This window comes from Borostomias antarcticus (genome assembly GCF_949987555.1).
Source record: "Borostomias antarcticus genome assembly, chromosome: 5".
NCBI lineage: Eukaryota > Metazoa > Chordata > Actinopteri > Stomiiformes > Stomiidae > Borostomias > Borostomias antarcticus.
The window spans coordinates 13,961,050-13,989,031 of NC_140238.1; the positions used below are offsets into that span (position 1 = coordinate 13,961,050).

General features: G+C 49.9%; 1 protein-coding gene across 2 annotated transcripts; it reads left to right on the forward strand.

Annotated features, from left to right (window-relative positions):
* Nucleotides 1–982: 982 nt before the first annotated feature.
* On the forward strand, nucleotides 983–27,795 carry mta1 (metastasis associated 1). 2 transcript variants are annotated; one of them, XM_084437895.1, is made up of 18 exons: nucleotides 983–1,087; nucleotides 7,107–7,174; nucleotides 10,573–10,666; nucleotides 14,975–15,101; nucleotides 16,259–16,322; nucleotides 16,852–16,969; nucleotides 17,503–17,605; nucleotides 17,946–18,045; nucleotides 18,577–18,765; nucleotides 19,400–19,474; nucleotides 19,838–19,896; nucleotides 20,208–20,356; nucleotides 23,246–23,397; nucleotides 25,203–25,392; nucleotides 25,671–25,760; nucleotides 26,057–26,209; nucleotides 26,953–27,101; nucleotides 27,216–27,795. In XM_084437895.1, exons 1-17 carry the CDS (start codon nucleotides 1,060–1,062, stop codon nucleotides 27,063–27,065), a joined length of 1,872 nt encoding a protein of 623 aa, XP_084294021.1. In that variant the 5' UTR covers nucleotides 983–1,059; the 3' UTR covers nucleotides 27,066–27,101; nucleotides 27,216–27,795. The 2 variants fall into 2 exon arrangements, with proteins under 2 accessions (XP_084294021.1, XP_084294022.1); XM_084437896.1 differs by having other exon boundaries at nucleotides 27,255–27,795.
* The last annotated feature ends 187 nt before the right edge of the window (nucleotides 27,796–27,982 follow it).

Genomic DNA, 27,982 nt, shown 5'->3' on the forward strand with positions numbered 1-27,982 from the left:
TAGAATCCCTCTCATGCCTAGAATCACCACGTGGGAATCAGCACTCAGGGGCAAAATGAGTAAGAACCCATGATTGGCTTACAATGGTCACATGGCTGTAGATTGCGGTCCCACTCTGCATGGCCTAGTAATTGAGGTTTCCATATGGTACAGATCAGATGCACACCACAGAATTCCACCGTGGAGGCTCCTCGCCTACATCTACAATGAAAAACCACCTAATCTAATACATTACAATGTGGGAGCCGTGCCCACCCTCTGGCCGAGACCAGGCCCCCTGCTCTGATCAAACAACCCCTCCCCTCAGGTCACTTTCCTCAACTCACCGTGTTTTCATAAAGGAACCCCGTTCTAGGAGCCACACAGAGGCCTGTAGGCCAAATCTCTATGGGAGGCAGCGAGCACAGCTTATTGGAATAAATTGGTACAGTGATGTGTAGAATATAGCCTAGAGACTGGAGTTTGTTAAAGAACAGCCAAATGTATGGTGTTTGTGATTGCTGCAGCAGCAGAACTGTGGAATCCTGGCTGTTTAGTAGCCTACATCTTTGACTTTCTTTGGTGGCTGAGATACACAAGATATGGACTGGAATCAAAACTGACTGCTTTATTAAAGGGCTGGTGTGAAAGTTCATTCATACAGCAACAGTTTGTGTGGGCCCTCGTTTCTTTTGTCCCCTTGGTCAGAGGATTTGAGCATTGTTTTCAGCCTGGGAGGCGGGGTACGGTGAGAGAGGCAGGCTGATTCAGGCCGAATAGTCTCCCCCTCCCGCCGCCCCAACCCACTCCTCGCCCGTGCGCCGACTTCCAGGGGAAACCGCTTTGTTACGAAGCATATACACATTTTACGCGGGTCGCCCAAGGCCGCGTCAATTAATAAGACAGTGCAACACATAAGTGGGGTTAGAAAAAAGGTGTACTGTCTCTTTAAGGTCTCTTGGCTGGTCCGCTTCGTATTGATCAATCCACCATTTTCCAACACACAGCGGCGGCAGTGGAAACAGCAGCTACGGCGGCGAGAGATACTCCTACCTGGAGACGCCAGGACCCGGGGCAGTCATGGCAGCGAACATGTACCGGGTTGGAGGTAAAGGAACAGATTTTCGGTCAATTGTGTGTGCTTTACGTCGCGCTAGACGTGGTGCGTCGCGGATTTTACGCATGGTCTAGCCTTCCTCTTTTATTTCCTAAAGCTAAAGTGCCTTGTGTGCTTCAGAGGATGATGATGGTGACTGTATGAGGAGGAGGAGGATGGCGATGAAGAGTATGCTTTAGCTAGAGACTCCGTGTTTTCTCCTGGATTCCTCCGTATATGAATTACGGTGTGTGCATGGGATTCTAGCATAACAGGTAGAACGGCTAGCATGCATTTCTCTCAGAGTAAAACAACGATCATGTTTTAAAAGTGAAGTTTGTTTTGTTTGTCTGTCTGTCAGATAGCTAGCTTACTAGCTAACTTTGTTAGCTGGTAAGACTAGCAAGCCAAGGTCGCAAAAGATGCTTTCCCGAGGATCCGAGCTGTGGTTCTCTTAAAAAGTGAGACAGTTCCAAATCTATAATATGAATATGGTGTCTCTTCACTTTGATAAAGTCATGCAACTTTGCTAAACTTGAAAAATACTTCAAATGACTGATTATTCAGATATTTAATATACCCTACCCGGCTCAGTCCAGTCTAGTTCAGTCTTGAAGAACATCTCAGCTCTAAGATGTCTAGGCTGACTGGATCAATCAGAAATTATTGAAGAACTGGAGATGATCCTGCTAGAGTCAGTCCCACATCCAGGCTCAATTTACACCAACCAATTGTTGACAAAACAGCACTAGACAACGATGGACTGTGAACGTGAGTCAGAGGGAGATGGGGCAGTAAATGTGACCTGTCATTTCTAGGGTGGGGGGGGGGCTGTGTCCAGGAATTAGTACAGTAATACCCTCCATGGCCAGACATGTACTGTTCATTTGTGTATTGGACACTCTTCAATGGGATCCACGGCCCCATTGAGGGAATGGCCAGTCTGTGGTCAGTCCATGTAGGTAAGTGGGTGAGTGAGTAAGACAGACATGGGATGCTGCTATATCTCAAGCACAGTCTTATAACACGGATATTATGACAACTGGCAGTCAAGACTCGTCAGACTCAAGTCAGTAGCAAGGTAGACCAGTCAAACCAAGACAGGAGCGCAAACGAGGAGCAAGAAAGTGTACTCTCCATATCATGCCTCTAAATGATGCTAAAACCCTGTTTGGCTTTGATTATGAGAAGCTCATATCTAAGCTGATTGCTAGTGCTTCAAGCCAAGTTCCACTCAAAGATGGCCGACGCTTTGCAAAACGTTGACTGATCATCATCGGAAAGTAATGACCTCCCTAGTGGGTGAATCTCTGACAAAGCCTGCCCCATTAGGCCTAAATGTGTGTTCCCCAACAGCTCAAGCAGAGCGCTAGCCAGGCTGCTTCTAGTGCTGAGGTCCCAGAATGCCGTTGTCCGTCCGGAACCAAGGATGAGAACAGTGAAGACATCTCTGACATGCGAACATGTCTGACATCCGACAGTAACACACACACATTTGCCCAAGGACTGCGGGTGGAAATTAGCTGTTTAGCTATAACCTTGTACAGTGCATCTCTCCCTATTTTATAGGGTTAATGTCTATTGTACCTTGTCCCTGTCTTAAAAATAAATCTCAATCAATCAATCACACACACACACACACACGCTACAAACAAAACACGGGGAAGCTGTGGAGCGGATCGTCCCATGATCGTAGGGTCGGCGGTTCGAATCCCGGCTCCTCCTGACGACATGTCGAAGTGTCCTTGGGCAAGACACTGAACCCCAAATTGCTCCCAATAAGCAGGCTAGCACCTTGCATGGCAGCTGCCGCCATTGGTGTGTGATTGTGTGTGTGAATGGGTGAATGAGAGGCCTTCATTTTAAAGCGCTTTGGATGAAAGCGCTATATAAGTACAGTACATTTATCATTTTACCATAAAACATACAATACAAGCAACATCAGACTTCCTTTATTTGACCCAAACGGCCATGCACACTTAGTCAGGCTTAAGCGTGGTGCAGGTCTGGAGGATCTATGGCATCTGCAGAGAGACGGCGATGATCTGGAGATGGTGGACGAGAGTCTGTCGGTGAAAGAGAAAGTGTGAAAAGAGTATTCTGGATTGGCAGGAGATTGAGTTGCGTTTCATGCCATTGCCATAGTAACCTCCATACAATATCTCCCCACACAGAGAGCCTGTGTATGTCCTGTGGCTCCCGCTCTCCAAGGGAACACCTGCACACGTGTGTGTGTGTGTGTGTGTGTGTGCGTGTGTGTGTGTGTGTGTGTTTATGTGTGTGTGTGTGTGTACGTGTATGTGTGTGTGTGTGTGCTGGTGGAGGAGGATGTTCTCTCTTTTCCCCTCACATGTTTCTCCTTCACTCCAAACTCCTGTCCATGTACAGAATCTCTGCTGTCTCTCCTGCCCATGTATCTCTGCTCTGTCTCTCCTGTCCTGCCCATGTATCTCTGCTCTGTCTCTCCTGTCCTGCCCATGTATCTCTGCTCTGTCTCTCCTGTCCTGCCCATGTATCTCTGCTCTGTCTCTCCTGCCCATGTATCTCTGCTCTGTCTCTCCTGTCCTGCCCATGTATCTCTACTCTGTTTCTCCTGTCCTGCCCATGTATCTCTGCTCTGTCTCTCCTGTCCTGCCCATGTATCTCTGCTCTGTCTCTCCTGTCCTGCCCATGTATCTCTGCTCTGTCTATCCTGTCCTGCCCATGTATCTCTGCTCTGTCTCTCCTGTGCTGCCCATGTATCTCTGCTCTGTCTCTCCTGTCCTGTCCATGTATCTCTGCTCTGTCTCTCCTGTCTTGCCCATGTATCTCTGCTCTGTCTCTCCTGTCCTGCCCATGTATCTGCTCTGTCTCTCCTGCCCATGTATCTCTGCTTTATGCCTGTCCTGCCCATGTATCTCTGCTCTGTCTCTCCTGTCCTGCCCATGTATCTCTGCTCTGTCTCTCCTGTCCTGCCCATGTATCTCTGCTCTGTCTCTCCTGTCCTGCCCATGTATCTCTGCTCTGTCTCTCCTGCCCATGTATCTCTGCTTTATGCCTGTCCTGCCCATGTATCTCTGCTCTGTCTCTCCTGTCCTGCCCATGTATCTCTGCTCTGTCTCTCCTGTCCTGCCCATGTATCTCTGCTCTGTCTCTCCTGTCCTGCCCATGTATCTCTGCTCTGTCTCTCCTGTCCTGCCCATGTATCTCTGCTCTGTCTCTCCTGTCCTGCCCATGTATCTCTGCTCTGACTCCCCTGTCCCCCGTCCTTCCATCCAGCCTAATTGTATGCCTCTTGCTGTTTTGGTTTATTTTCTCTCTTTTCCTTCTCTCTCTCTGTTTTCCTTCTCTCTGTCTCTCTGTCTGTGTGTCTGTCTGTCTGATGGCCCTTCAGTCGATCCCACTCTCTCTTCTCTCTTAGCCACTCACACCTCTTGTTCATTGGCCAAAAAACTCACCAACACCCGCTAACATCTGGCTACCGTCTTCAGTATGAAAGGTTACAATCGGCATTATGTCCCGTGACAAACGACTCTGCCACCGGCGCCGGTTCTTATCATCTCCGATCGACAGCGATGTAAACACGGTCCCTCTGGGTAAACACACTCATTTTCTCCCCTTTTTCGGTGCGATGATGAGGCACGTTGAGGTTGGACGGTGGCGCGTAACTTAAATATACAGGAACCAGATGTTGTTCTTCATATCGTGAGAGAGCTAATTTCGGTGTAAAAAAGGGTACCATTCACTCACACACTCACTCACTCACTCACTCACTCACTCACTCACTCACTCACTCACTCACTCACTCACTCACTCACTCACTAAGCTAGTCATTCACTCACTCACTCACTCTTCCTGTCTTTTCTCCACCAGTTTCTCGCCTCTTTCTCTGCTTCTGCTTCCCCTTGGCTCTCTCTCTTTCTCTCTCTCTCTCTCTCTTTCTCTCTCTCACATCTGTCTGTTTGCTTGTCAGTCTGTCTGACTTTCTTCTTATTTTCCAGCAGACTCTAACCCCTTTTTTCTAATTTTCTTGCCTGTCTAATGCCTCGGTTTCTTTTACTCCAACTGCCAATCCGTGCCTTCACGTCCTCATCTGTCTGTCTCTCTGCCAGCCTGTCTATCACTCTGTGTGTGTCTCTCTCTCTGTCTCTGTCCTGGTTTGATTACACTCCGCCGACTCTCGTCGTTGAGGCTCAGCAACATGCCTCGATAGGCTCACACAGAATTTCGACTGCACTGTGACGTCGCGGACTTCGGGGCCCTGCGATTGGCTGCGACTAGCAGCGGGGGATGGGGTTGTGGGGGGGGGGGGGATTTGGTGGGCACATGCAGGATGAGATGGCAGGAGGACGGGCAGGAGCGCCAAGAGCCTGAGTGGTGATGCTGCCCACAGGCCTGCTAGTATGGAAGCAGAGAGACTCCAGAACCCTAACACACACACACACACACACACACACACACACTGCTCCACGCTGCCTGGAGAACAAGTTCTGGTTCAAAAGTGATGTCGGCGATAGTGTCTACCACCTCAGGGTAGCTTTCCAGAACCGGCAGATACAGTACCAGATACAGTAACAGATACAGTAACAGATACAGATACAGTACCATATATATGTGTGCGTGTGTGTGTGAGTGCAGATACAGTACCATATATATGTGTGCGTGTGTGCATGCGTGACCGTGTGTCTCTGAGCGAGAGAGTAGAGATGTCTTTTTTCCCCCTCTGATGGTCACGGTTGATATGATTTTTCATGGTATGTTTTGATTGTGTTGTTCTTTCGCTCTGGCTTGTTAAGCAGCATGACGCCTCCTCTGTGTTCAGTCGTAAAGATTCGAGCCAGACTTTCTCTCTCGCCGGGTTCTTTTGAACACTGTGGCGGAGCATATTTGTTCAGCAGTGGCAGACCCGCTCAACATGACGTTTTCTACTTGAATGCTCAATTTGAGTTGGGATGGATCCTTCTCATGTCCGACGAAGACCACCTTCTTGGTCGAAACATTGCACAAGAATAAAAACTACAAGGGAGCTTATTCCAGTGTTTTATTTCCTATTTGGTGCTCTTGCCTTTGGGTAATGTAGCTGTTTGTATGCACACTCCACTTCTCCACCGAGACATTCACCACGTCTTGTTAATGGTACGGTCTACCACCACATCTTGCTATTTCTACGGCCGTACAACAAACTGATGCTGTGTCTTACTGACAAGTAGTCTTGGGAAGAGATGTGAACTGGAGGGTAGTGTGTGAGCGTATATGTCGGTGTGTTATCACTTTAAGTGTGTGTGTGTGTGTGTGTGAGTGAGTGTATGCAGGCAGACGTAGGCCTTTGTTACCCACAGAACCCTTCACTATGTTTCCTGGGAGGTGGAGCCAAGTCAGACAAGAGGCAGCACAGCCGGGGGTGTGGAGGGGGTGGAGCAGGGTAGAGGAGGGTTGGAGCGGGGTAGAGGAGGAGGGTGGGGGGGTAGCTCCAGGCAGCCTACCAAGTGTGGGGTATATCATCCCATGGCGGCCAAGACACGCAGAGCCAGGAGGGCCGGGGGAGCAGGCGTCCTACCGAGCCTGAGGTCTGCAGGGACGCCCTGGGGAGAAGGACGCCTCCGGCCGCCCTGGAGCTCCCCCAGCAGCACTACAGACAGGGGGGAGTGATGGAGAGGGGAGAGGAGAGGGGGAGCGGAAGACCAGGTGAGGACAGAGAGGAGGAGGGGGGGGGGGCGGCTAGAATGGAATGAAAGGGAGAGAGGACAAAGGGCGGGGTGGGGGGGGTGACTGAAGAAATGCTAAACTGTGAACTAAATAGTTGGGAGCCAAGTCTGTTTGTGTGTGTGCCGCTCGTTTCTAAACGTTGGTAGGTTCAGCCACTATCAGACCTGCCCGCTGTGGTTCTTGCAAAGCGGCGTCTTGAATGAGCCCGCTGAAGGCGATACACGAAACATAGTTACTTGTTTCTGTGGTTAGGACGACCTTGAGGAGTTTTAACTTTCTCTCTCTCTCTTTCCCCCTCTCTCTCTCTCCCTCTCTCTTTCTCCCTCTCTCTCTCTCTCCTGCACAGATTATGTTTATTTTGAAAACTCGTCCAGTAACCCACTGCTGATCAGGAGGATAGAGGAGTTGAACAAGGTGAGTGAGACCCCGTCCAGTAACGTTGGCCCACCGGTGTCCCTAGTCGTTGTCCTAGACTACTGCCTCCCATCGGTGCCTAGCTAGTGGCTGTCCTGCGTTTCCCAGTTTTTCCTACGAGTGTTTTCCAGACTATCCCTCAGTAAGCGTCTTAAGATACATTGTAAGGTACATCGTTAGTGGAGCTGTCCATTGTTGATGATGTTTTCAAGCGTTCTCATAATAATTTTGATTTTATCCCAATCTAATATTAACAAAAAGGAAGCTAGTTCCAATTCATACATTATAGTCTACAAAATATAAAATAAAGAGCATTTATTGGGACATATTAGCCTAGTCTGGGACTTCTTGAAAGCCCAGGAAAAAAATGATAATGATGATGGCTAATGAGGATGATGATGATGATGATTTTTTTTTTTAATTTTTATTTTATTTTATTTGGAAAAGTTGCCATATAGCCTACCTCCTCAGGATAACCTACCACCCATTATGTTATGTTCAATTCATGGGTAGCGCGTCCTGTCAGGTAGGAAATGTTGATAGGCGTTTTGAAAATTCCTACATGACAGAATACGCTACTCATGAATTAAACACAGTATTGTTTTAATGCAGCCATGGTGTATAGGCCTACACGAAGCACGAGTGGGCTGTGACACACTAAATAGAAGGGGACCTTAATTAACTACCTGTGTCTACCTACTACTAGAAGGCCTCATTGGATTAATCAATTCGCCTAATCTGTTGGTATCCTATATAGTGGTGGCGTAGCCTACAGACAGCCAGAAAAGCCATATGCCATCAAATTGCTCCTTTACATAAGAAAAAGTTGCATTTATATTATGGATAGTCCCTATATTTTATTTGGCTCAAGACAGACAACATTCCCATGATGTGTTATGTAGGCTACAAAAACATTGTTTTCATTGTTAATTGACATACCGTTTATTGTACACTAATGATGTAATTCGCGCAGGTAGGGTAGATAGATGTGCGCTATATAGTTGTCCCACAGTTGAGCCAGTCTAGCCTCTCTCTCTCTCTTGCTGTCAGTCTCTTGCAGTCAGTCGGGCCGGCCCACTGTCCACTCCTCCCTCCTCTGTGCCGTTGATCCAGCTGCTTCCACGCTGTTCCACTCAGCCCAGCCTCCATTCATCTGCCGCTCCAGTGCTCATCGTGATCTGACACCCTTAGCTTACGCTCTCCATCCTTTCAACTTGTTCCATTCTTCTCTTCATACCTTCCATCCTCCTCCTCCTCCCCTCTCCTCCTCTCCTCTCCCCTCCTCTCCTCCTCTCGTCATGTTTTACCATGTATCCTTCATCCTCTCCCAGCTCTCCCCCTCTCCTCTCCCACTGCTTCTAGAACGCTCATCATCACTGCCGGATTCCACATCTGACCACTGTTCCTCTGAGCAGAGCTGCTACTTACTCATCAAGACTGGGACTGGGGCTGGGGCTGGGACTGGGACTGGGGCTGGGGCTGGGGCTGGGGCTGGGGCTGGGGCTGGGGCTGGGGCTGGGACTAAAGCCGCATGTACACTGTGCGATAAAACCCACGATTCTGAGGTCGTAAGGTGGTCGTGGGTTGTTGCAGACAGTCGTAGCTCATCGTATGCAAAATTGGGACTCGCAAGTTGCACGGTGTGAGAAGGTACGATCTGCGATTCATTGCTACGACGTTCTACGATGAGGCTACGACCTCCCAACAAAATATCTGGCATGTCAGATATTTTCGTCATAGATCGCAGATCACATATAAGTTTTGCCAAGATAAATCGTGGGCATAATCGTGGCTGACAGAAATCGTATAGTGCGAATACAAATCGCATAGTGTGAATACACACGTCGTATGGTCGTATGGACTTGAGTCCCGGTCGTACAGTGGGAAGGGATGCCCGATATATATATTTTCAGTCATACAGTGTACAGAAGGCTTAGGACTGGGACTGGGGTTGGGATTGGGGCTGGGACTGGGGTTGAGGCTGGGGATGGGGATGGGGCTTGGATTGAGGCTGGGGATGGGGCTGGGATTGGGATTGGGGTTGAGGCTGGGGATGGGGCTGGGATTGGGATTAAGTCTGGGGATGGAATTGGGATTGAGGTTGAGGCTGGGGATGGGGTTGGGGTTGAGGCTGGGGATGGGATTGGGATTGGGATTGAGGTTGAGGCTGGGGATGGGGCTGGGATTGGGGTTGAGGCTGGGGATGGGGCTGGGATTGGGGTTGAGGCTGGGGATGGGATTGGGATTGGGATTGAGGTTGGGGCCGAGACTGGGGTTGGGGTTGGGGCTGGGATTGGGATTGCGGTTGAGGCTGGGGATGGGATTGGGATTGAGGTTGAGGCTGGGGATTGGGATGGGGCTGGGATTGGGGTTGAGGCTGGGGATGGGGCTGGGATTGGGATTGGGGTTGAGGCTGGGGATGGGATTGGGATTGAGGTTGGAGCCGAGACTGGGGTTGGGGCTGGGATTGGGATTGGGATTGAGGCTGGGGATGGGGATGGGGATGGGATTGGGATTGGGATTGGGATTGGGATTGGGATGGGATTGGGATTGGGATTGGGATTGGGGTTGAGGCTGGGGATGGGATTGGGATTGGGATTGGGATTGAGGTTGAGGCTGGGGATGGGGATGGGGCTGGGATTGGGGTTGAGGCTGGGGATGGGGCTGGGATTGGGGTTGAGGCTGGGGATGGGGATGGGGATGGGGATGGGATTGGGATTGAGGTTGGGGCCGAGACTGGGGTTGGGGCTGGGATTGGGATTGCGGTTGAGGCTGGGGATGGGATTGGGATTGAGGTTGAGGCTGGGGATTGGGATGGGGCTGGGATTGGGGTTGAGGCTGGGGATGGGGCTGGGATTGGGATTGGGGTTGAGGCTGGGGATGGGATTGGGATTGAGGTTGGAGCCGAGACTGGGGTTGGGGCTTGGATTGGGATTGGGATTGAGGCTGGGGATGGGGATGGGGATGGGGATGGGATGGGATGGGATTGGGATTGGGATTGGGATTGGGATGGGATTGGGATTGGAATTGGGATTGGGGTTGGGGTTGGGGATGGGATTGGGATTGGGATTGGGATTGGGATTGGGATTGAGGTTGAGGCTGGGGATGGGGATGGGGATGGGGATGGGGCTGGGATTGGGGTTGAGGCTGGGGATGGGGCTGGGATTGGGGTTGAGGCTGGGGATGGGGATGGGGATGGGGATGGGATTGGGATTGAGGTTGGGGCCGAGACTGGGGTTGGGGCTGGGCCTCTTGGTTGTCTAGCCTGTCTATGCTGCCAGACCAACTCAACACTACTCTCTGTCTACATAGACGCATGACGTGGAGAGGAAGGGGGGGGGTGGTAGTGGTGGTGGTGGTGGTGGTTGTTGCCATGGTAACCTCTTCTCTGTTTGCAGACAGCCAATGGGAACGTGGAGGCGAAAGTGGTGTGTTTCTACCGGCGCAGAGACATCTCCAGTACACTCATCGCCCTGGCAGACAAGCACGCCAGTGAGTGTCTGACTACAACTACAGCTACAGTAGCATACCTCACATCCCCTACCCTGCCCCCACTCTACCCTACCATGTTATACCCTACCAGATATATAGATACCCTACCCTACTTACCCTAACATACCCTAATATACCCTACTCTACCTACCCTACCATACTAGTCTACCTTACCCTACTCTACTCTACCATACCCTAGTCTACCTTACTCTATCCTACCCTAACCTATTCTACCCTACTCTACCCTATCCACTATTCAACATGAAGTCTTGAACAATTCAACAATAGAGTTTCTACCTGTCCAGAAGTTTAGGGCAACACAGAGTCAAGTTGTACATTTAAAACCACCAGTACATCAAAGAGACAACATGTGTGTCTGGAAGGAAGATCTAGGCAGGTGTGTGTGTGTGTGTGTGTGTGTGTGTGTGTGTGTGTGTGTGTGTGTGTGTGTGTGTGTGTGTGTTTTGTGTGTAACTCTGCACCAGGCCAGACTGGCCTGCAGACTCCTCTGTCTGAACGTAGCCCTCCAGACTGCAGCTGTAACTCTGCTACCCCAGACTGGACTAGCGAGTCCTCTGCCTTGCCATACAGTCTACTTGGCTCTATCTGTAACACAACATCTGTTTAGGTACAGCTGTATCAGAGCCCAGCTATGGCGCTACTGTAGTTAGTTACAAGCTACTTTAGATGCGCTTGGTAGGATATCCGCCTATAGCCTAATAATATGTTCCTTATAGGAGCCAGTGGCTCAAGTCTGAGTCATGTTAGGAGCACGTGATGTGCTCCTCTCGGTATTCCAGCCCACTTTAGGACCAGCCCACACAAGATCTGAGCTGTCCAGCAGCAGCATGGGAGGTTCATTCACCCAGCGAACTCACGTTAGACTGACCAGCGGAATGAGAGATGAGACGTAATCGGACCTGTGTGCTGCACGGTCAGGCTGGAGTCCAGCTGGCTGCTCGCATCGGGAGCGCACACTCGCCATTAATAAGGAGTGTGTGTGACTGTGTCACGGCTCGGCCTCCTGTACCGTCACTGGTGTGCTGGGTGTGGCAGGCTAGTCGCTGACCGAGGGTGTGTGTGTGTGTGTGTGTGTGTGTGTGTGTGTGTGTGTGTGTGTGTGTGTGTGTGTGTGTGTGTGTGTGTGTGTGTGTGTGTGTGTGTGTGTGTGTGTGTGTGTGTGTGTGTGTGTGTGTGTGTGTGTGTGTGTGTGTGTGTGTGTGTGTGTGTGTGTGTGTGTGTGTGTGTGTGTGTCACTGGGACCTGCGGGGCCCCTGTGGCTGTGGAGTTGTTTGTTCTTCTGGACCACACAGAGACAGTAAGGAGAGGCTGTGTGTTCGGCGTGTGTGTGCGTACGCGTGCGTGTGTCTGGCGGGAGAACCGCAGTGTTTATTTTTGTGCGCGCACAACGTCGTGCACGCTTAGTGTGTGGGCTCGCCCTCGTGAGCGAGGTCACGTTACGTGCGCGCGTGTGTGTGCGCGTCGTCGTTTGAGCACTGGCCTCTCGGTTCCTCAGCCGGCTCCCAGACATTTGCAATATGTGAAAAATGCGGCGCAGGACTGGCAGCGGACCGCATGGGTGTGGCGGGCCCCCGCATCCTGTCTGTGTTTCTGGAGCCGCCCGGCCCGGACCCGACCCGCCAGGCACCAGGAACAGTGCAGGAAAATCAAGAGGGCCTGGTGACTCGCCCAAAATGTGCGTGTGTGTGTGTGTAGTCTATAAGAGCAAGGGTTAGGTCTCGTGTTTGAGCCGTGGACCCCGTCTCTGTTTCGTGCATCTCGCTGGATGGGTGTCCTGTTCTATTCTGGATCGGTGCCGTGGAGGCATCTGCGAGCGCGACTTCAGGACTCTCTGGGAGCGTGTGTGTGTCTGCCTTAGTGTGTGTGTGTCTCTTTGAGCTTGTAGAGCATGTGTCTCTTTGTGAGTGTTTCAGTGTTGGTGTTTGTCTTAGTGATTGTGTGTGTGTGTATGTGTGTCACTTTGTGAGTGTGTGTGTGTGTGTGTGTGTGTGTGTCTCTCTGAGTGTGTGTGGGTGGGTGTCTCTCTGAGTGTGTGTGCTGTGAGTCACAGATCAAATATTTTCCTTGCTGGGACTCAGAAACCTTCCCTGGGCCTCTGACTCCGCCCCTGCTCTTGGCCTTAGCCCCTCCCCCCGTGAGCAGAGCATCGTCCCGAGTGGCCAGTTCCGTTGACAGGCATGCCACTTCACCTCACAGAGCCTTCCAGGCGTCTGACGTTCCGTGACTTTGATTTACCTTTCTATTTTGAGACGATGCCTTTAATTCCTGCAAACAGAAAAGAACAAGATTACCAGTGGGCAGTTCTCACAAGCTCCGTAGCCCAGTGGTTAGAGCACCACACACCTGACCAGGAGTAGGTTCAAGACCGGCAGACTTGGCCATCACTGCCTACCATTTTGCCCTTGATCAAAAGGTACGACACTAGCTCAAAACGTCGTAAGTCGCTTTGGGTGAAAGTTTCTGCTGAATGACTAGATTATAACTGTGAACTGTCAATTGTAGGCTAAAGCGTCCAGATGAAGAGTGTAGGTGAGCCGGCCGTAGACGCCCGTGTAAAGACACAGTAGACGGCGTCAGAGAGGGCCTGCTGTGTGTCGGGAGATACGAACACGAGGATCTAACGCAGACATCAGTGAGTCAGCTGAGGAAGCAACAGAACGATGCCCTCTTCTCTCCTCCCTCGCCCCCCGCAGGTCTCTCTTTTCCTCCCTCCTCTGCTCCTCCCTCCTCTCCTCCCTCCTCTCCTCTCGTAAGGGCGCCTCATTCATCAATAATTGATAATCGGTGGGGACAGGTGAGATGGAGAGGCAATTTGCCCTGAGTATAGTGTGGGTACCGTGCCAGGAGATTGTCTGTGGTTCTGGCTTCATAGGGGGGTGGGAGGTAGAGACATAAGGGCAGCCTCCTCCTCTCTCTCTCCTCTTCCTCCTCCTCCTTTCAAGGACACACGCTCAGGGGTTTATATAATGACCCCTGCTACTGCACAGCCCCTGCCCCATAGCCACGCGCACACACACACACACACACACACACACACACACACACACACACACACACACACGTAGCCCGGGGCACTTACTCTCTACTACCCTACACTAAGATCCCCTGTTAGGATTGTGATCGATAACAGATCACGTGATGCACCTTAGCGCGGCATGCTTTGGGAGATTTTGGTGTTTTTCAGGTAGATGGTGTGTGTGCGCATGTGTGTGTATGTGTACGTGTGTGACTGTGTGAGTGAGTGGAGGACTGCGTGAGAGAGAGAGAGAGAGAGAGAGAGAGAGAGAGAGAGAGAGAGAGAGAGAGAGAGAGAGAGAGAGAGAGAGAGAGAGAGAGAGAGAGAGAGAGAGAGAGAGAGAGAGAGAGAGAGAGAGAGAGAGAGAGAGAGAGAGAGAGAGAGAGAGAGAGAGAGAGAGAGAGAGAGAGAGAGAGAGAGAGAGAGAGAGAGAGAGAGAGAGAGAGAGAGGTGAAGGAGTACTATTGATTTTAGCCCCACATCCCGTCCTCCTGAAAATCCTGTGCTTGCTTTTGTTCTGCTGTCTTTCTCCCTCTCTCTGTCTCCTCTCTAATGATCCTGGAAATGAACTGGAGAACGCTCCAACTGCTTCCTTCCTTCTTTCATCCTTCCTTTCTTCATTTCTCTCTCTCTCTTGCTCCCTCAGTTACCTCTCTGGAGGTGAGTGAAGGTAAGAGAGGGATTGAGAGAGAAGCGGGGATAGAGAGCGAGAGAGAGAGAGGGATTGAGAGATAGAGAGATGGAGAAAGAGAGGGAGGGATGGATGGAAAGGGAGAAGGATGGGAAGGGAGCGAGAGAGATGAGGAGAGGGATGGAGAGAGAGGGGTGGATATAGAGAGAGAGAGGGGTATTAGGAGGGAGATGGAGGGATGGAGGGAGGGATGAAGAGAGAGGGATGAGGTGGGAGAGAGGAAGATGGAAACAGAAAGGGAGGGATGGAGAGTAAGAGAGAGAGAGAGAGAGAGAGAGGGATGGGAGAGAAGCTTCTATAGTGTAATGGGGGATCTGTTCTTAATGAGTAGGTCAGACTCATGTGGAATGATAACCACCAACACAACCTGCAACCCTGCTGTTCACTATCAACACTCTCACTATGTCCATGGTCTTATATGGTGCCTTCACTTCACAGATAGGTGTCTATATGATGCCTGTGTTATTGCTACATCTACATGTAGCAAGATTACACTTGAATTGATTGCCCCTATCATTTTATTGTGACATCACAGCTGACGCGTGCGTGTGTGTGCCTGTGTATGTGTGTGTGTGTCCAGGGGAGATGGAGGAGGAGATGGAGAACCCAGAGATTGTGGACCTCCCAGAGAAACAGAAGCACCAGCTTAGACACAGAGAGCTTTTCCTGTCGCGCCAGCTTGAGTCGCTACCCGCAACGCACATCAGGTAGGCTGTCCTGTCTCACTCTCTCTGCTACACCCTACAAAGCCTAGCTCCTCCATAGCCTAGCTCCTAGTAGCCTAGCTCCTCCATGTCCTAGCTCCTACATAGCCTAGGTCCTATATATCCTAGCTCCTAGTAGCCTAGCTCCTACATGTCCTAGCTCCTACATAGCCTAGGTCCTATATATCCAAGCTCCTAGTAGCCTAGCTCCTCCATAGCCTAGCTCCTCCATAGCCTAGCTCCTAGTAGCCTAGCTCCTACATGTCCTAGCTCCTACATAGCCTAGGTCCTATATATCCAAGCTCCTAGTAGCCTAGCTCCTACATAGCCTAGCTCCTAGTAGCCTAGCTCCTACATGTCCTAGCTCCTACATAGCCTAGGTCCTATATATCCAAGCTACTAGTAGCCTAGCTCCTACATAGCCTAGCTCCTATATATCCAAGCGCCTAGTAGCCTAGCTCATATATATCCTAGCTCCTAGTAGCCTAGCTCCTATATATCCAAGCGCCTAGTAGCCTAGCTCCTATATATCCAAGCGCCTAGTAGCCTAGCTCCTATAAATCCTAGCTCCAAGTAGCCTAGCTCCTACATAGCCTAGCTCCTATATATCCAAGCGCCTAGTAGCCTAGCTCCTATATATCCTGCTCCTAATAGCCTAGCTCCTACATAGCCTAGCTCCTATATATCCTAGCTCCTAGTAGCCTAGCTCCTAATAGCCTAGCTCCTACATAGCCTAGCTCCTATATATCCTAGCTCCTAGTAGCCTAGCTCCTATATATCCTAGCTCCTATATATCCTAGCTCCTATATATCCTGCTCCTAATAGCCTAGCTCCTACATAGCCTAGCTCCTATATATCCTAGCTCCTAGTAGCCTAGCTCCTAATAGCATAGCACCTATATGGCCTAGCTCCTATAGACATGTCTATACTGCCATGTTCTTGCCACCAATAAAAGAACCCGTAGCAACTGCAGTCAAACTCCCATGTGCACATGTGCTGCTTGGAACACATGGTGCTTTCTTCTGCCAGCAAGACGCACAACGGTTTCTACCTGCTACAATCCTCTGTTCATTGCTTGCCTGTGATTGGTTCCTGACATGTCTCCACACGCCTGTGATTGGTTGATGACACATCTCCTGTCTGTGATTGGCTGATCCCAGGGGGAAGTGTTGTGTGACTCTATTGAACGAGACGGAGGCGTTGAAGTCCTACCTGGATCGGGAGGTAGGTGGCTGACTGGCTCACCGGCTGCAGAACGCAGTGTACTTTATCTTTGTCTGAGGTCTTAGAGTTAATGTATCACTGTGTGTAACAGGCATATGGGACTTTCTGTATGTAAAAGAGAGAGGGAGAGAGTGTGTGTGTCTGTTTGTTTATGTAAAAGAGAGAGTGTTTGTTTGTTTGTTTGCTTGTGTGTGTGTTTGTGTGTGTGTTTATGAGGAAGAGTTCGGAAGTCTTGCTTCTGTTGAATTATTCAGAGTGTTGACCCAGAATGCTCTCCTCACATTCATTAATGAGGAGGCTGGAGACTCCTAGCAGTGAGGAGCAACACAACACACACGCACGCACGCACGCACACACACACACACACACACACACACACACACACACACACACACACACACACCCAAATACACCGACACACTCACATTCACTTATACGCCTCCTGCTATCTTTTCACCTGTCTATTGTCTCTCCCTCCATTGCTCTCTCCTTCTCTCTCTCCTTCTCTCCCCCCCTCCCTCCCTCCTAGGATGCATTCTTCTACTCCCTGGTGTACGACCCCCAGCAGAAGACCCTCCTGGCGGACAAGGGCGAGATCCGCGTGGGGAACAAGTACCAGGCCGACATCACAGACCTGCTCCCCGAGGGTAGGACCCCCAGCTCGGGGCTCGGTGGGGAGGGAATGGGGCGTCTTGGAAACTGCCTGGTGAAAATATCACCCCGAAGCTCTGACCTGGATTATGGAGCACACTGGATTATACAACATTATGCCGGCTGTGTGTGTGCGTATGTGTGTGTGTGTGTGCGTGCGTGCGTGGTGAGTGGTGACAAAGGAGTTCTAATGAGAAACCGTGTCACCCCAAGAGTGTTGTGGCGTGTGACTGTGCAGCAGCGTCCTAGTTCTCCCAGGGATGTGTGTGTGTGTGTGTGTGTGTGTGTGTGTGTGTGTGTGTGTGTGTGTGTGTGTGTGTGTGTGTGTGTGTGTGTGTGTGTGTGTGTGTGTGTGTGTGTGTGTGTGTGTGTGTGTGTGTGTGTGTGTGTGTGTGTGTGTGTGTGTGTGTGTGTGTGTGTGTGTGTGTGTGTGTGTGTGTGTGTGTGTGTGTCTCTCTGTGCCATTGTGTGTGTGTGTCCTGGCCCCTGTGCTTGCTAACGTCAGGGGTGTTTGTGTGTGTGTGTCTAGGTGAGGAGGATGGCAGAGAGCTAACCAAATTAGAGGAGAGGGTTTGGGACCCTAGCAGCCTGCTCACAGAGAAGCAGATCGACCAGTTCCTGGTAGTGGCTCGGTAAGACGATCACACAGACTCTCTGCAAGAGCATGGAACCTCCAGAGGGTTAACCTGAACTCTCTGTCTCTCTTTACTCCCTCTTCTGTCCGTCTGTCTCTCTCTCCCTCCCTTTCTCCCCATCTCTCTCTCCCTACCTCCATCTCTCCCTCCCTCCATCTCTCTCCCTTCATCCGTCTCTCTCCCCATCCCTCTCTCCATCTCTCTCCCTCCCACCATCTCTCTCCCTCTCTCTCCCTATCCCTCCCTCCATCTCTCCCTATCCCTCTCTCCATCTCTCTCTCTCTCCATCTCTCTCTCTCTCTCTCTCTCTCTCTCTCTCTCTCCCTCCATGTCTCAGGTCAGTAGGTACGTTTGCCAGAGCTCTAGACTGCAGTAGTTCTGTCCGGCAACCCAGTCTTCACATGAGTGCAGCTGCTGCCTCCAGAGACATAACCTTGGTAAGGAAGCACGCACGCACGCACGCACACAAACACACACACACACACACACACACACACACACTGAAAGGTCAGGGTCAGGCAAAAGGTGAGCATGAAACAGTGCTGTTGGCCTGAGGTTGTGTGTGTGTGTGCGCGCGTGTGTGTGTGTGCGTGCCTCCGACAGTCCTGGTCTGAGGATCACTAACGAGCAGACTGCTCTCCAGGCCCTGGTCCCAGCGTGGACCTACTCTGCCCCAGATCTGCTCTTCCTCATATATAAAACATACAGGCTGGGCCTCACAGCTACAGGCAGAGTTCACACACACACACACACACACACTGGGGATGCATACACTCTCAGACTCCTGAAGAAATATACGTGAAAATATAACGGCGCGCCGCGCCAACGGCACACAGCTCTCAAAAACTCAAAACGGAAAAAGCTTAACGGTCAGGGACGGACCACAAACACCAGGAGCGAATAACAACACCCACACAACACTTCCTCTCTCTCCGTCTCTCTCCCTCCTCCTCCTCCTCCTCGTCCAGTTCCATGCCATGGACACGCTCCACAAGACGGGCTACGACATGACGCGGGCCATTGCTGCGCTGGTCCCCCAGGGCGGCCCGGTGCTGTGCCGGGACGAGATGGAGGAGTGGAGCGCCTCCGAGGCCAACCTGTTCGAGGAGGCGCTGGAGAAGTACGGCAAGGACTTCACCGACATCCAGCAGGACTTTGTGAGTGGAGGGAGAGAGAGAAGGAGGGAGAGGGAGAAGGATGGAGGGGGGGTGAGGGGAGTGGTATGCTAGCTGTTTATTACTCACACACCGAGCTAGAGACACGAGAAGACCGGAAACATCCTTTGCGACGGACCCGGTTGCTGTTTATACCTACACTGGGACAGGCCGAACGTCGCAACTATCTCTGTTTATCCCTGTCGTTGTGGTGTGTGTGTGTGTGTGTGTGTGTGTGTGTGTGTGTGTGTGTGTGTGTGCTCGCGCGGGTGTGCGCGCGCTGTCTTGGCCCGAGGTGAATGGTGTGTGTTGTTGCAGTCTGTCCCGTGGTTCTGAGTGATCTGTGAGCCTCACTCTGCCCCCTGCTGGCCCCTCGGTGGCGGTGCGCCTGCCCTGCTCCGGCTCTGCTCGGCCCAGACCGACGGCGCACACACAGGCCTAACTGTCGTTATGGGCGGGGCCAAACCTGGCAGCCTCCCAATCCCACGAGCGTTCCGTGTTCACCCTAAAAGCTTAGTCGCAAAGAGAATTTGCAAATGAGCGGGAATTTGAGAAGCGTGACGCAGACCAGGTCGTCTTTCTCTGTGATGTTGAAACAGTGTTTATTCTCTCCCTCTTCTCCCTCTGTGCTGGGCAGCTCCCGTGGAAGTCGTTGACCAGTATCATAGAGTACTACTACATGTGGAAGACCACAGACAGATACGTACAGCAGGTAACGCCAGGTGATGCTGTGTTAGTGTTGCGCAATACCTTCCATCTCATCAGGAGATAGAACTCAATTCATTTCTCTCTCCCTCTCCCCCACTCGCACTCCTCTCTCTCTCTCTCCCTCTCTCTGTCTCTCTCTCCCTCTCCCCCTTTGTCTCTGTCTCTCCCTCTCTCTCTCCCTCTCCCTCTCCCTCTCTCTCTCCCTCTCCCCCTTTGTCTCTCTCTCTCCCTCTCTCTCCCTCTACCCCTTTGTCTCTCTCTCCCTCTCTCTCCCTCTCCCCCTTTGTCTCTCTCTCCCTCTCTCTCTCCCTCTCTGTCCGCCCCCCCCCCCCCCCCACACACACACTGTTTTTCCTCTCTGGTCCAGAAACGGTTAAAAGCAGCAGAGGCGGAGAGCAAGCTGAAGCAGGTCTACATCCCTAACTAGTGAGTACCTGGATGGGGAAGGGTTAATGGCTGCCACTGATACCATGTCCTACTGCTCTCTATCTCTCTCTCTCACTCACTCTCTCTGTCTTCACCTCCTCCTTACCTGTACTTCACAGCGTGTTTCCAGACGTCTGTATAGAACTTGTACATAGTAGTGCAGTACCCTAGCAACCGAGGAACACGACCCAGAACCACTGCTGCGCCAGGAGCTGAAACTCCGTAGAGGCCGCGCCCCCGTGCGCTGCTGGTCGCGAGTGCGACCCCCCTTACGTGTTCCCTTTCTCTCTCTCTCTGCTCCTCGCCACCAGCAACAAGCCCAACCCCAACCAGCTGAGCGCGAGCAGCGTGAAACCGGGCCTGGTGAACGGGGCGGCGCCGGCGGTGGCCCCGGTGGGGGGCGTCCCCGGAGCCCCGGGGCAGACGCCCGGACTGGGCCGAGCCTGCGAGAGCTGCTATAGTGAGTATGGGGAAAACCGGGGGGTCTCGTAGGGTCACCACGCTGCGCCCCCCCAAGACTCGGCTAGCCGTCGTCGGAGGTTTACAGTGGTGGTGCGGTCGGCGAAATAGTTTGTTTCAAATGTAAAGGTTGTTTCAACATTCGGGTTTGCAAATAGTAGAGCTGTCCTGAATACCATTTTACAGGCTTCGAATACTCTTTGATGTCAACGAACGAGTACCGAATAGTATTCGTTCTCAACACCTAGGTGGCAGCATTGCATAGTCTATATCTACCGGTGACAAGCTGAGCAATGTGCCAGAGTCATTCCCTTGTTCAACTTTTTTTTTAACTTGCTAGACTGTTTTTCTTTTGCTAGCTGTGTATTTGTTCATGATTTAATCATGTGTGGGTTTATTTTAGCATGGCTTGTGACTGTGTCAGTTTGCTCAAGTTTAAGTTTCATTTTCGCGTTCCGGCAAAATCCACAAACTCTTAAAAAAGCTTAATTTTTTTTGGGCTGTTTGCTACCAAACGTAGGCTATGTTATCCTCGTCCAACTTTGCTCACTCCAACTCTCGCCCCACCAACATGCTTGTGTTGCGTTTACAAAGGAAAAATAATATATGCTTGCTAAATAGCAAGCTAGTAGCTAGGCTAGGTTAGGGCTGTCAATTTAAGAAGCATGTTTGCCTCCGTCTCTCCTCTATTCCGAGGCTATCCCAGCACCAGGCTATACCAGCAGAGCTGAGACAAGGGGAAAATGCTTACGTTGACAGCCCTAATCAGAGACCTGCAGAGAGTGTTTTGAGGGAGAAAATGCAAGAATTAAATCCTCTTCTGTTCAGTTGCATTTTCATGAGTCACTCGGTGTAACGTTATGATGGTATCGGTTTGGAGTATTGGGACAAAAAACAAATACTCCAAACAAATAGTGGAATACTCGAATTACTCAGGCCAGCCCAAGCAAATAGCCTACATTTCACAGGACAGCATACTGAGACCAATAATATTAAACCATGATCTTCCCGTTTCTGAAAAAATACACATTTTTGCGTTTACCATGGCACGTCTACTTCCATTGTAAAGAAAGTTGCGGCAGACGAAAATGTCAATCTAGCTCAATACTTGAATGATCTGTGTCAGGTTCATGTCAAACATAGCACAAATAGGGCTAAATGTCCAAAATACCACACTATGGGGCGAATTCACTAAAGCAAATTGCGCCCGCTAATTGCACCATTACATTGCGCGTCAGTTGCGCCAGCTATGTGCTCCGTTTTAAAAACCTATTCACTAAAGACATTGCGCTAATAATATCCCAGCGCAAACACGCCCATTCGGTGTTTGCGGCTGAGTGCAATTTGCTGCTGATATAGGAAATGACTATAAATACTGCGCATACAGCGCATACAAATCGTATGCATATCATTGGACGATGGCAGACAGAAAAAGAAAGATACGATTTTCAGACAGCGAACTTGAAGGCCTCACGGACGAGGTTCAAAAACATGTCTCACAGCTTTCCGCAAAAAATATCACGACTGCAGCAAAAAATCATATTTGGGGTTTAATTTCCCAATCAGTCAGTGCCAATTGTGTGTGTAAACGCGGAAGACTGCAAACGGAGGTGGAATGATTTGAAAAGACGAACAAAGGAAAAATTGTCATTTTATGTTATGCAAGTTGCAGCACGATGATCTGGCATACTTTTGGGGGAGTGTATAACATTGCCCCACCGGTACGATCTAGGCATCTAAACGGCTTTTCAGGATTCCAAATGTGCACTAAATCACACCGCGCGTCCTGATGTGAGCCCAGCCGACGCCGCCTCTCCAACGTTGGAAGGCCTACTCACGGGAGTCATCATCCATGGCTGAAGATGATACCTGCCGTCACCTATGATACAAAAGCAAAATATTTTCAAGACCATTCCAATAAAAAAAATATTGTGTAGGCTATGTTTTTTATTTATTTATACCAATATCGGCCCCCAGCCGTTCAATGAACAGCTATAGGGAATGCGCAGTTTCGCGTATAGACTATTATACGCACAGTTTCGTGCTATGTAGGCTATTATAAATAAGTATTATTCATTGTGGGAGCCTGGACTCGCTGGGGACGGGTGGAGAGACGCATAGTCAACTGAGCCTCCCCAGACGCGACTTCATCCTCCAGTTGGCTGAAGAGCTGCTCTGGTGTCCAAACAGCTACCGCGGTGGTTCTAGTGTTAAATCAAAAAGTGACCTTCTTCTAAATATTCTCTCACGAACAACATGCCTGGCATTGCGATGCCGAATTCGCCTCGCAACCATCACTGCTGCCATGATCAGTGGAAAGGCTGGCCATGACACCCCTTGCGCTTAAATACCACCACGTCTCTGAAAACGCAAATAATTTCAATTTAACTGCGTGAGGCAATTTGCGCCGATCTTTGTGAATTGGGCGGGTTTTGCAATAATGTTCATTTGCATAGAAAGGGGAACATTCTCCGCCCATATTACCTAATTTAAATATGAGCTAAAAACACCGGCGCAGAGAAATGCAATGACGAACGCAACGCAGTTAACACCGTATTTCACCCTTTGCGAGGGCTTTGTGAATAGCAAACATAATTTTTGACTTATTTGCACAGGCTTTGCGTCAGGAAAAGCTGCGCAATCCTTTAGTGAATTCGCCCCTATGCCTTTAAAGAGCGAGAGAGTGTGACAGAGAGGGGGGGAGGGAGGGAGAGAGAGGTGAGAGAGAGTTGGCTCTGTAGCAGATGTCTTGAGCTATTCTAGTAGTGGTAATTAATACGTTCTTAAATGATTTAAGTGTGTGTGTGCGCGTGTGTGTGTGTGTGTACGTACGTGTGTGTGTCTGTGCATGTGTGTTTGTGTGTGTACGTGCGTGTGTGTGTGTGTGTAGCCACCAGCTCATACCAGTGGTACTCCTGGGGCCCCCCCAACATGCAGTGTCGGTTGTGCGCCTCCTGCTGGTCGTACTGGAAGAAGTACGGAGGGCTGAAGATGCCCACCAGGCTGGACGGGGAGAGACCGGGACCCAACCGCAACAACATGGTACACACACACACACACACACACACACACACACACACACACACACACACACACAGACACTCTCACACACTCACAGACACTCTCACACAGACACTCCCACACAGACACTCTCTCACAGACACTCTCACACAGACACTCTCTCACACACACACACAAACACACTCTCACACACACACACACACACACACACACACACACACACACACACACACACACACACTCTCTCTCTCTCTCACACACACACACTCTCACACACATACACACATACACACACACATACTCTCACACTAAATGCTCGCACACACACACACACACAAAACACACAAACAGACACATGCACTCTTTAACATACACCAGGCCGGATGGGGAGAGGCCAGGACCCAACTGCACCAACATGGTGTATGTACACACACGCACACACATACACACACACACACCCACTCTAAACATGCACACTTACATACTGTACTAAATATGCCAAATGTCTTGATAGGTAAGCTAGCTACTTAACTCAAATATCTAGTTTTATGTGGTGTGTCTGACCCATTTCAGTTGTTTTAACCCCCTCAGGACGCGCATTGTGCCTGTGCGACAAAATGACAACAGATTACAGTATATTTATACTTCTAGCTTTGCGAGAACACACAGCAAAAACATTGACAGAATCCTTATAATCACGACTTTACGTGTTGAGCACAGACAAATAATGTGATTTTTAAAAATACAAAATACAAAAAAGTAAGCTTGCATATCCTTGCATATTACTGTCAGACCCCCAACTATGTACAGCTCACTTTCTATTGACATTCTAATAGGTGCGAATTTACCTGGATTGATAGGGCGCTTTTTCTGAGGACATCTATTCACATTCTAAATAGGTGACGGGGTGTGAGATGGCCATGGGTGAATTGCCGTTTTGTAAACAAAAGCCCTGTTTGCTATCTATCTATTTCTAGATTATATTGCATTATAGAACTATTCTATTCTAACTTTACATGCCTAGATAGTCTGCAAGAATAGGGCTAAAGGCGCTTGTACAACTACAAAGTTGCTCTACCAAAATTAGCCTGCACATAGCAGTAAAAGTATAAAGGCAATTTACAAGTCATTCACAACAGTTTCTGATTCATAGTGATTGCTTTGAGCACTTCAACTGAGTATTTCTCCCGACTGCACTGTGCAACCTATTTGAGGGGTTATTTTGCAATATTGGATATATTAATTGTTCACAATGATGTCAATTTGTTTCTCGGGTTTCATCTTTGTCATTCTCCGTCATTCTCCCATCAAGTTTGTTTTTTATAAATCCCAAAGTTTGCTCAGGAGGGCGTATTCTTTTGTGCGTGTTATTGTTGTATTATTGTTTTGCTGATGATGTAGGCTATGATGTAGAGTATCAGGAGAAGTGTCTGCGCCTTTCTTTTCAGCACGCTGCTCTGAAACAGAAGTTGAACCAATTGCAGCAAAAAGCTGCTGCTAGTTGTGAGCTCATGAGCTAACTGGCTATCCCGCTCTTATTGTGCTGGATTAGCATTGGAAGCATTGGAACTGACGGCAAGACCCATCTTAATTTATCAGACATTATTTCATGTCATTTCAATTCACAGCTATTTCAGTGGCATGACTAGCTTCCGTCCTACCAGTCCTGAACAGAAACAAGCCAGCCACGCACATAAGCCCGGCTGGACCTGGTCTGGTTTTATTTAGAGATAAATACAAATTTTTTCAATTTCAAACTTATGCAACCCTCCTCTTCTCTTTTTTGTCTTCCTCGCCTCCTCCTCCCCCTCCTCCCTGCTACTCAGAGCCCCCACGGCGTTCCCATGAGGCATAGCGGTAGCCCCAAGTTTGCGGTGAAGACGCGGCAGGCGTTCTACCTGCAGACCACGGCGGTGACGCGTGCCGCCAGGCGGGTGTGCCAGGACATCATCAGGCCGCGCTTCCTGGCGCGCCACCCCTACCTGTCCCTCAACAACGCCAACATCAAGGCCGAGTGTGAGTCCAGTAAACATCCAAGAAGCTTCCGTTGTTCATTCTCCGTGGAGGAAAAAAAAAACCCATTGGGGTCCATGAAGGGGAAGCAGCGTTTAGAAACCCAGACTCAACTGTAGAGCGTGGGGGTAGACCTGAACAGATGTGACACATAGAAACGAGCTCGGGTGAATATTCTGGGATAACTAGCACTGTCTTGCAAATGGATCTTATGCAATAGTCTATTTGAGTGTGGAGGCGGGCTAACATGCATGTAGCACTATGTTCTGTTTTATTCTCAGGTGCTTTGCGGTTGCCAGATATGCCCAAAAAGCCCCTGCCTTTGAAGCCTGGAGTGCGCAAGCCTCTGGAGTCGGTGGTTAGATATCTAGGTAAGAAGAAGTGATGCTACAGCCATATCTCTCTCTGTATATCTCTATCATCTGTCTATATCTCGATTTCTCTCTATATATCTCTTTCTATCTTTATCTCTTTCTCTCTATATCTAACTATATCTGTTTCCGTTTCTATCTCTTTATCTCTATCTGTAGCTCTCTATATATCTCTCATACACTTGCATAATAACTGTAAGTATCTCAAAGTGGTTTTTACATGTCTGCCTCAATCTCTCTCTCCCTGTCTTTTCTTCTCCGTTCCCCCCTCACCCATCTCTCTGTCCATGTCCCAGAGGCCCATCCGTGCCCTCCCAAACCGGACCCCCCTAGGGGCCCCACCATCTCCACAGGCAGCCTGACCCCCATCAAGTCCTCCCCCATCCTCAACAACGGCTCGCCCACCATCCTGGGCAAACGCACCTACGAGCAGCACAACGGCCTGGACGGTGAGACACTCGCTAAACGCTTCCTCCCAACAGCTCTCCTCTCTCCCTGCCTCTCTCTCCTCTCTTCCTCCCTATCTCTCTCTCTTCCTCTCTCCCTTTCTCATTTTGTCCACCTCTCCTTTCCTCAGGAGCTGTTTTTTCTCCTTCCATCGGTGTTTGTGTCTGGTCTGTGTATCGGTCCGTGGGCTGTGGTAGAGAGGGTTAGCTTCCCTGGTCGCGCTCCAGGCTATGGTCTGTGTTGTCATGGTAACAGAGCAGGGAGGAAGACTCGGGGCCCAGTTTTGTCCTGTGGGATTTCTCCCATAATGCCTCGCTGCTGGACCACATTTGGGATCCACGTCGCGAAGGACCAGGAACTAGAGGATCATGGATAAAATGTATGCGTGTCCCTTACAGGGAAAATTGACTGTCTAAGTGGTTGTACTGTAGTCTAATTCTGCAATGTGTAGGGGTGGGAGGCATCTTTTCTGGGTTTGGCTTGACGCCAGGGTCTGGACCAGGCAGTACCTCATATGACTAGCAGGGGGCAGGCCATTCATCTTTTGGTGCAGCTCAGTAATCATTAGTGGCTGAGTGCTGCATTCTGCAGAAGCCAACCAAGTAGGGGGGGGAGCAGAGGAAGACGCGAGCAACTGATCGAGAAAAGACAGGAAGAGAGAGAGATGTGAGTGAGTGTGTCAGAGAGTGTATGTCAAGGTGTCACATTCACGCCCAGTCTAACCCCCCCCCCCGTCCTCTTGTAGGCACCAAGCCCAAGGCCTTGACCCCTCAGTGGGACATCATGGCCAAGCGAGTGACCGAGCCAGGCCGGACCTCCGGCCCCACCATGCAGGATGAGGTACATGAACTGGACTGACTCGGGAGCAGGCGCCTCTCTTCAACCTCCGACAAGGTTAGCTAGTCCCAGCACAGCTGCTCCCCACTCCATCACTGGAAAGTTATTTAATATAGCTAAAGTCACTATGACAGATAATCATTGTGTTTGTGCGTGTGTGTGTTCTTGCAGAGGGTACATGATATGGGAAAGGTATTTTTCCATGAGCAGGGATAAGGAGAGCTGAATGGAGAGAGATCCCAGCATCGTTAACTGGCCAGCACCTTACTCTCTCCCACTCTCTGTCGGACTGTCACCACGACAACCATCTTCGGGAACAGAGTTTTGACGGTGGCCAATCAGAGGACTGACCTGACTGTACAGGACTGTGTTAATTACTTACATCTCTCGCTATGACTGTCATTGTAATTATTATTATTATTATTGTTATTATTATAATTTCATTTTTTACCAACTATAACTCTGAGCTCATCAGTTAATTGTTGATAAAATGATGAAAGTAAAAAAAAGGACAAGGTTTTGTGAAAAGTGCTTGCTGACCTGTGGAGAAGTGTGGAAGAACTGTATTATAAGCCACTTGCAACATTTTCTAACAAGTTAAGTGTACAAGGAGATGGACTTTTGATTTTATTGACATGGGTAAAAAAAAACTCCTTGGTTTCTGTTCTATGATTTCAAAGGCTTCTAGGATTCTTCTGTTTTGTGCGCAGGCCCAGCCCTTTGGCCAGAGAGGTTTAACTTATTGAGAAAGACATGCTGTTTTTTCTACCTTTTTCACAAGTAATGCATCTATGCTTCAATGATGTAATTAAAAAGATAATTGATTTTTCTCTCCCTTGTGATCATTTAGCCACTCTCGCTAGGGCTTCTTGCTGTTGGCATGGCAATGTTAAAAGATGATGACGTGAAGGAGCTGGAGCTGGGTGACGTCAAATGTT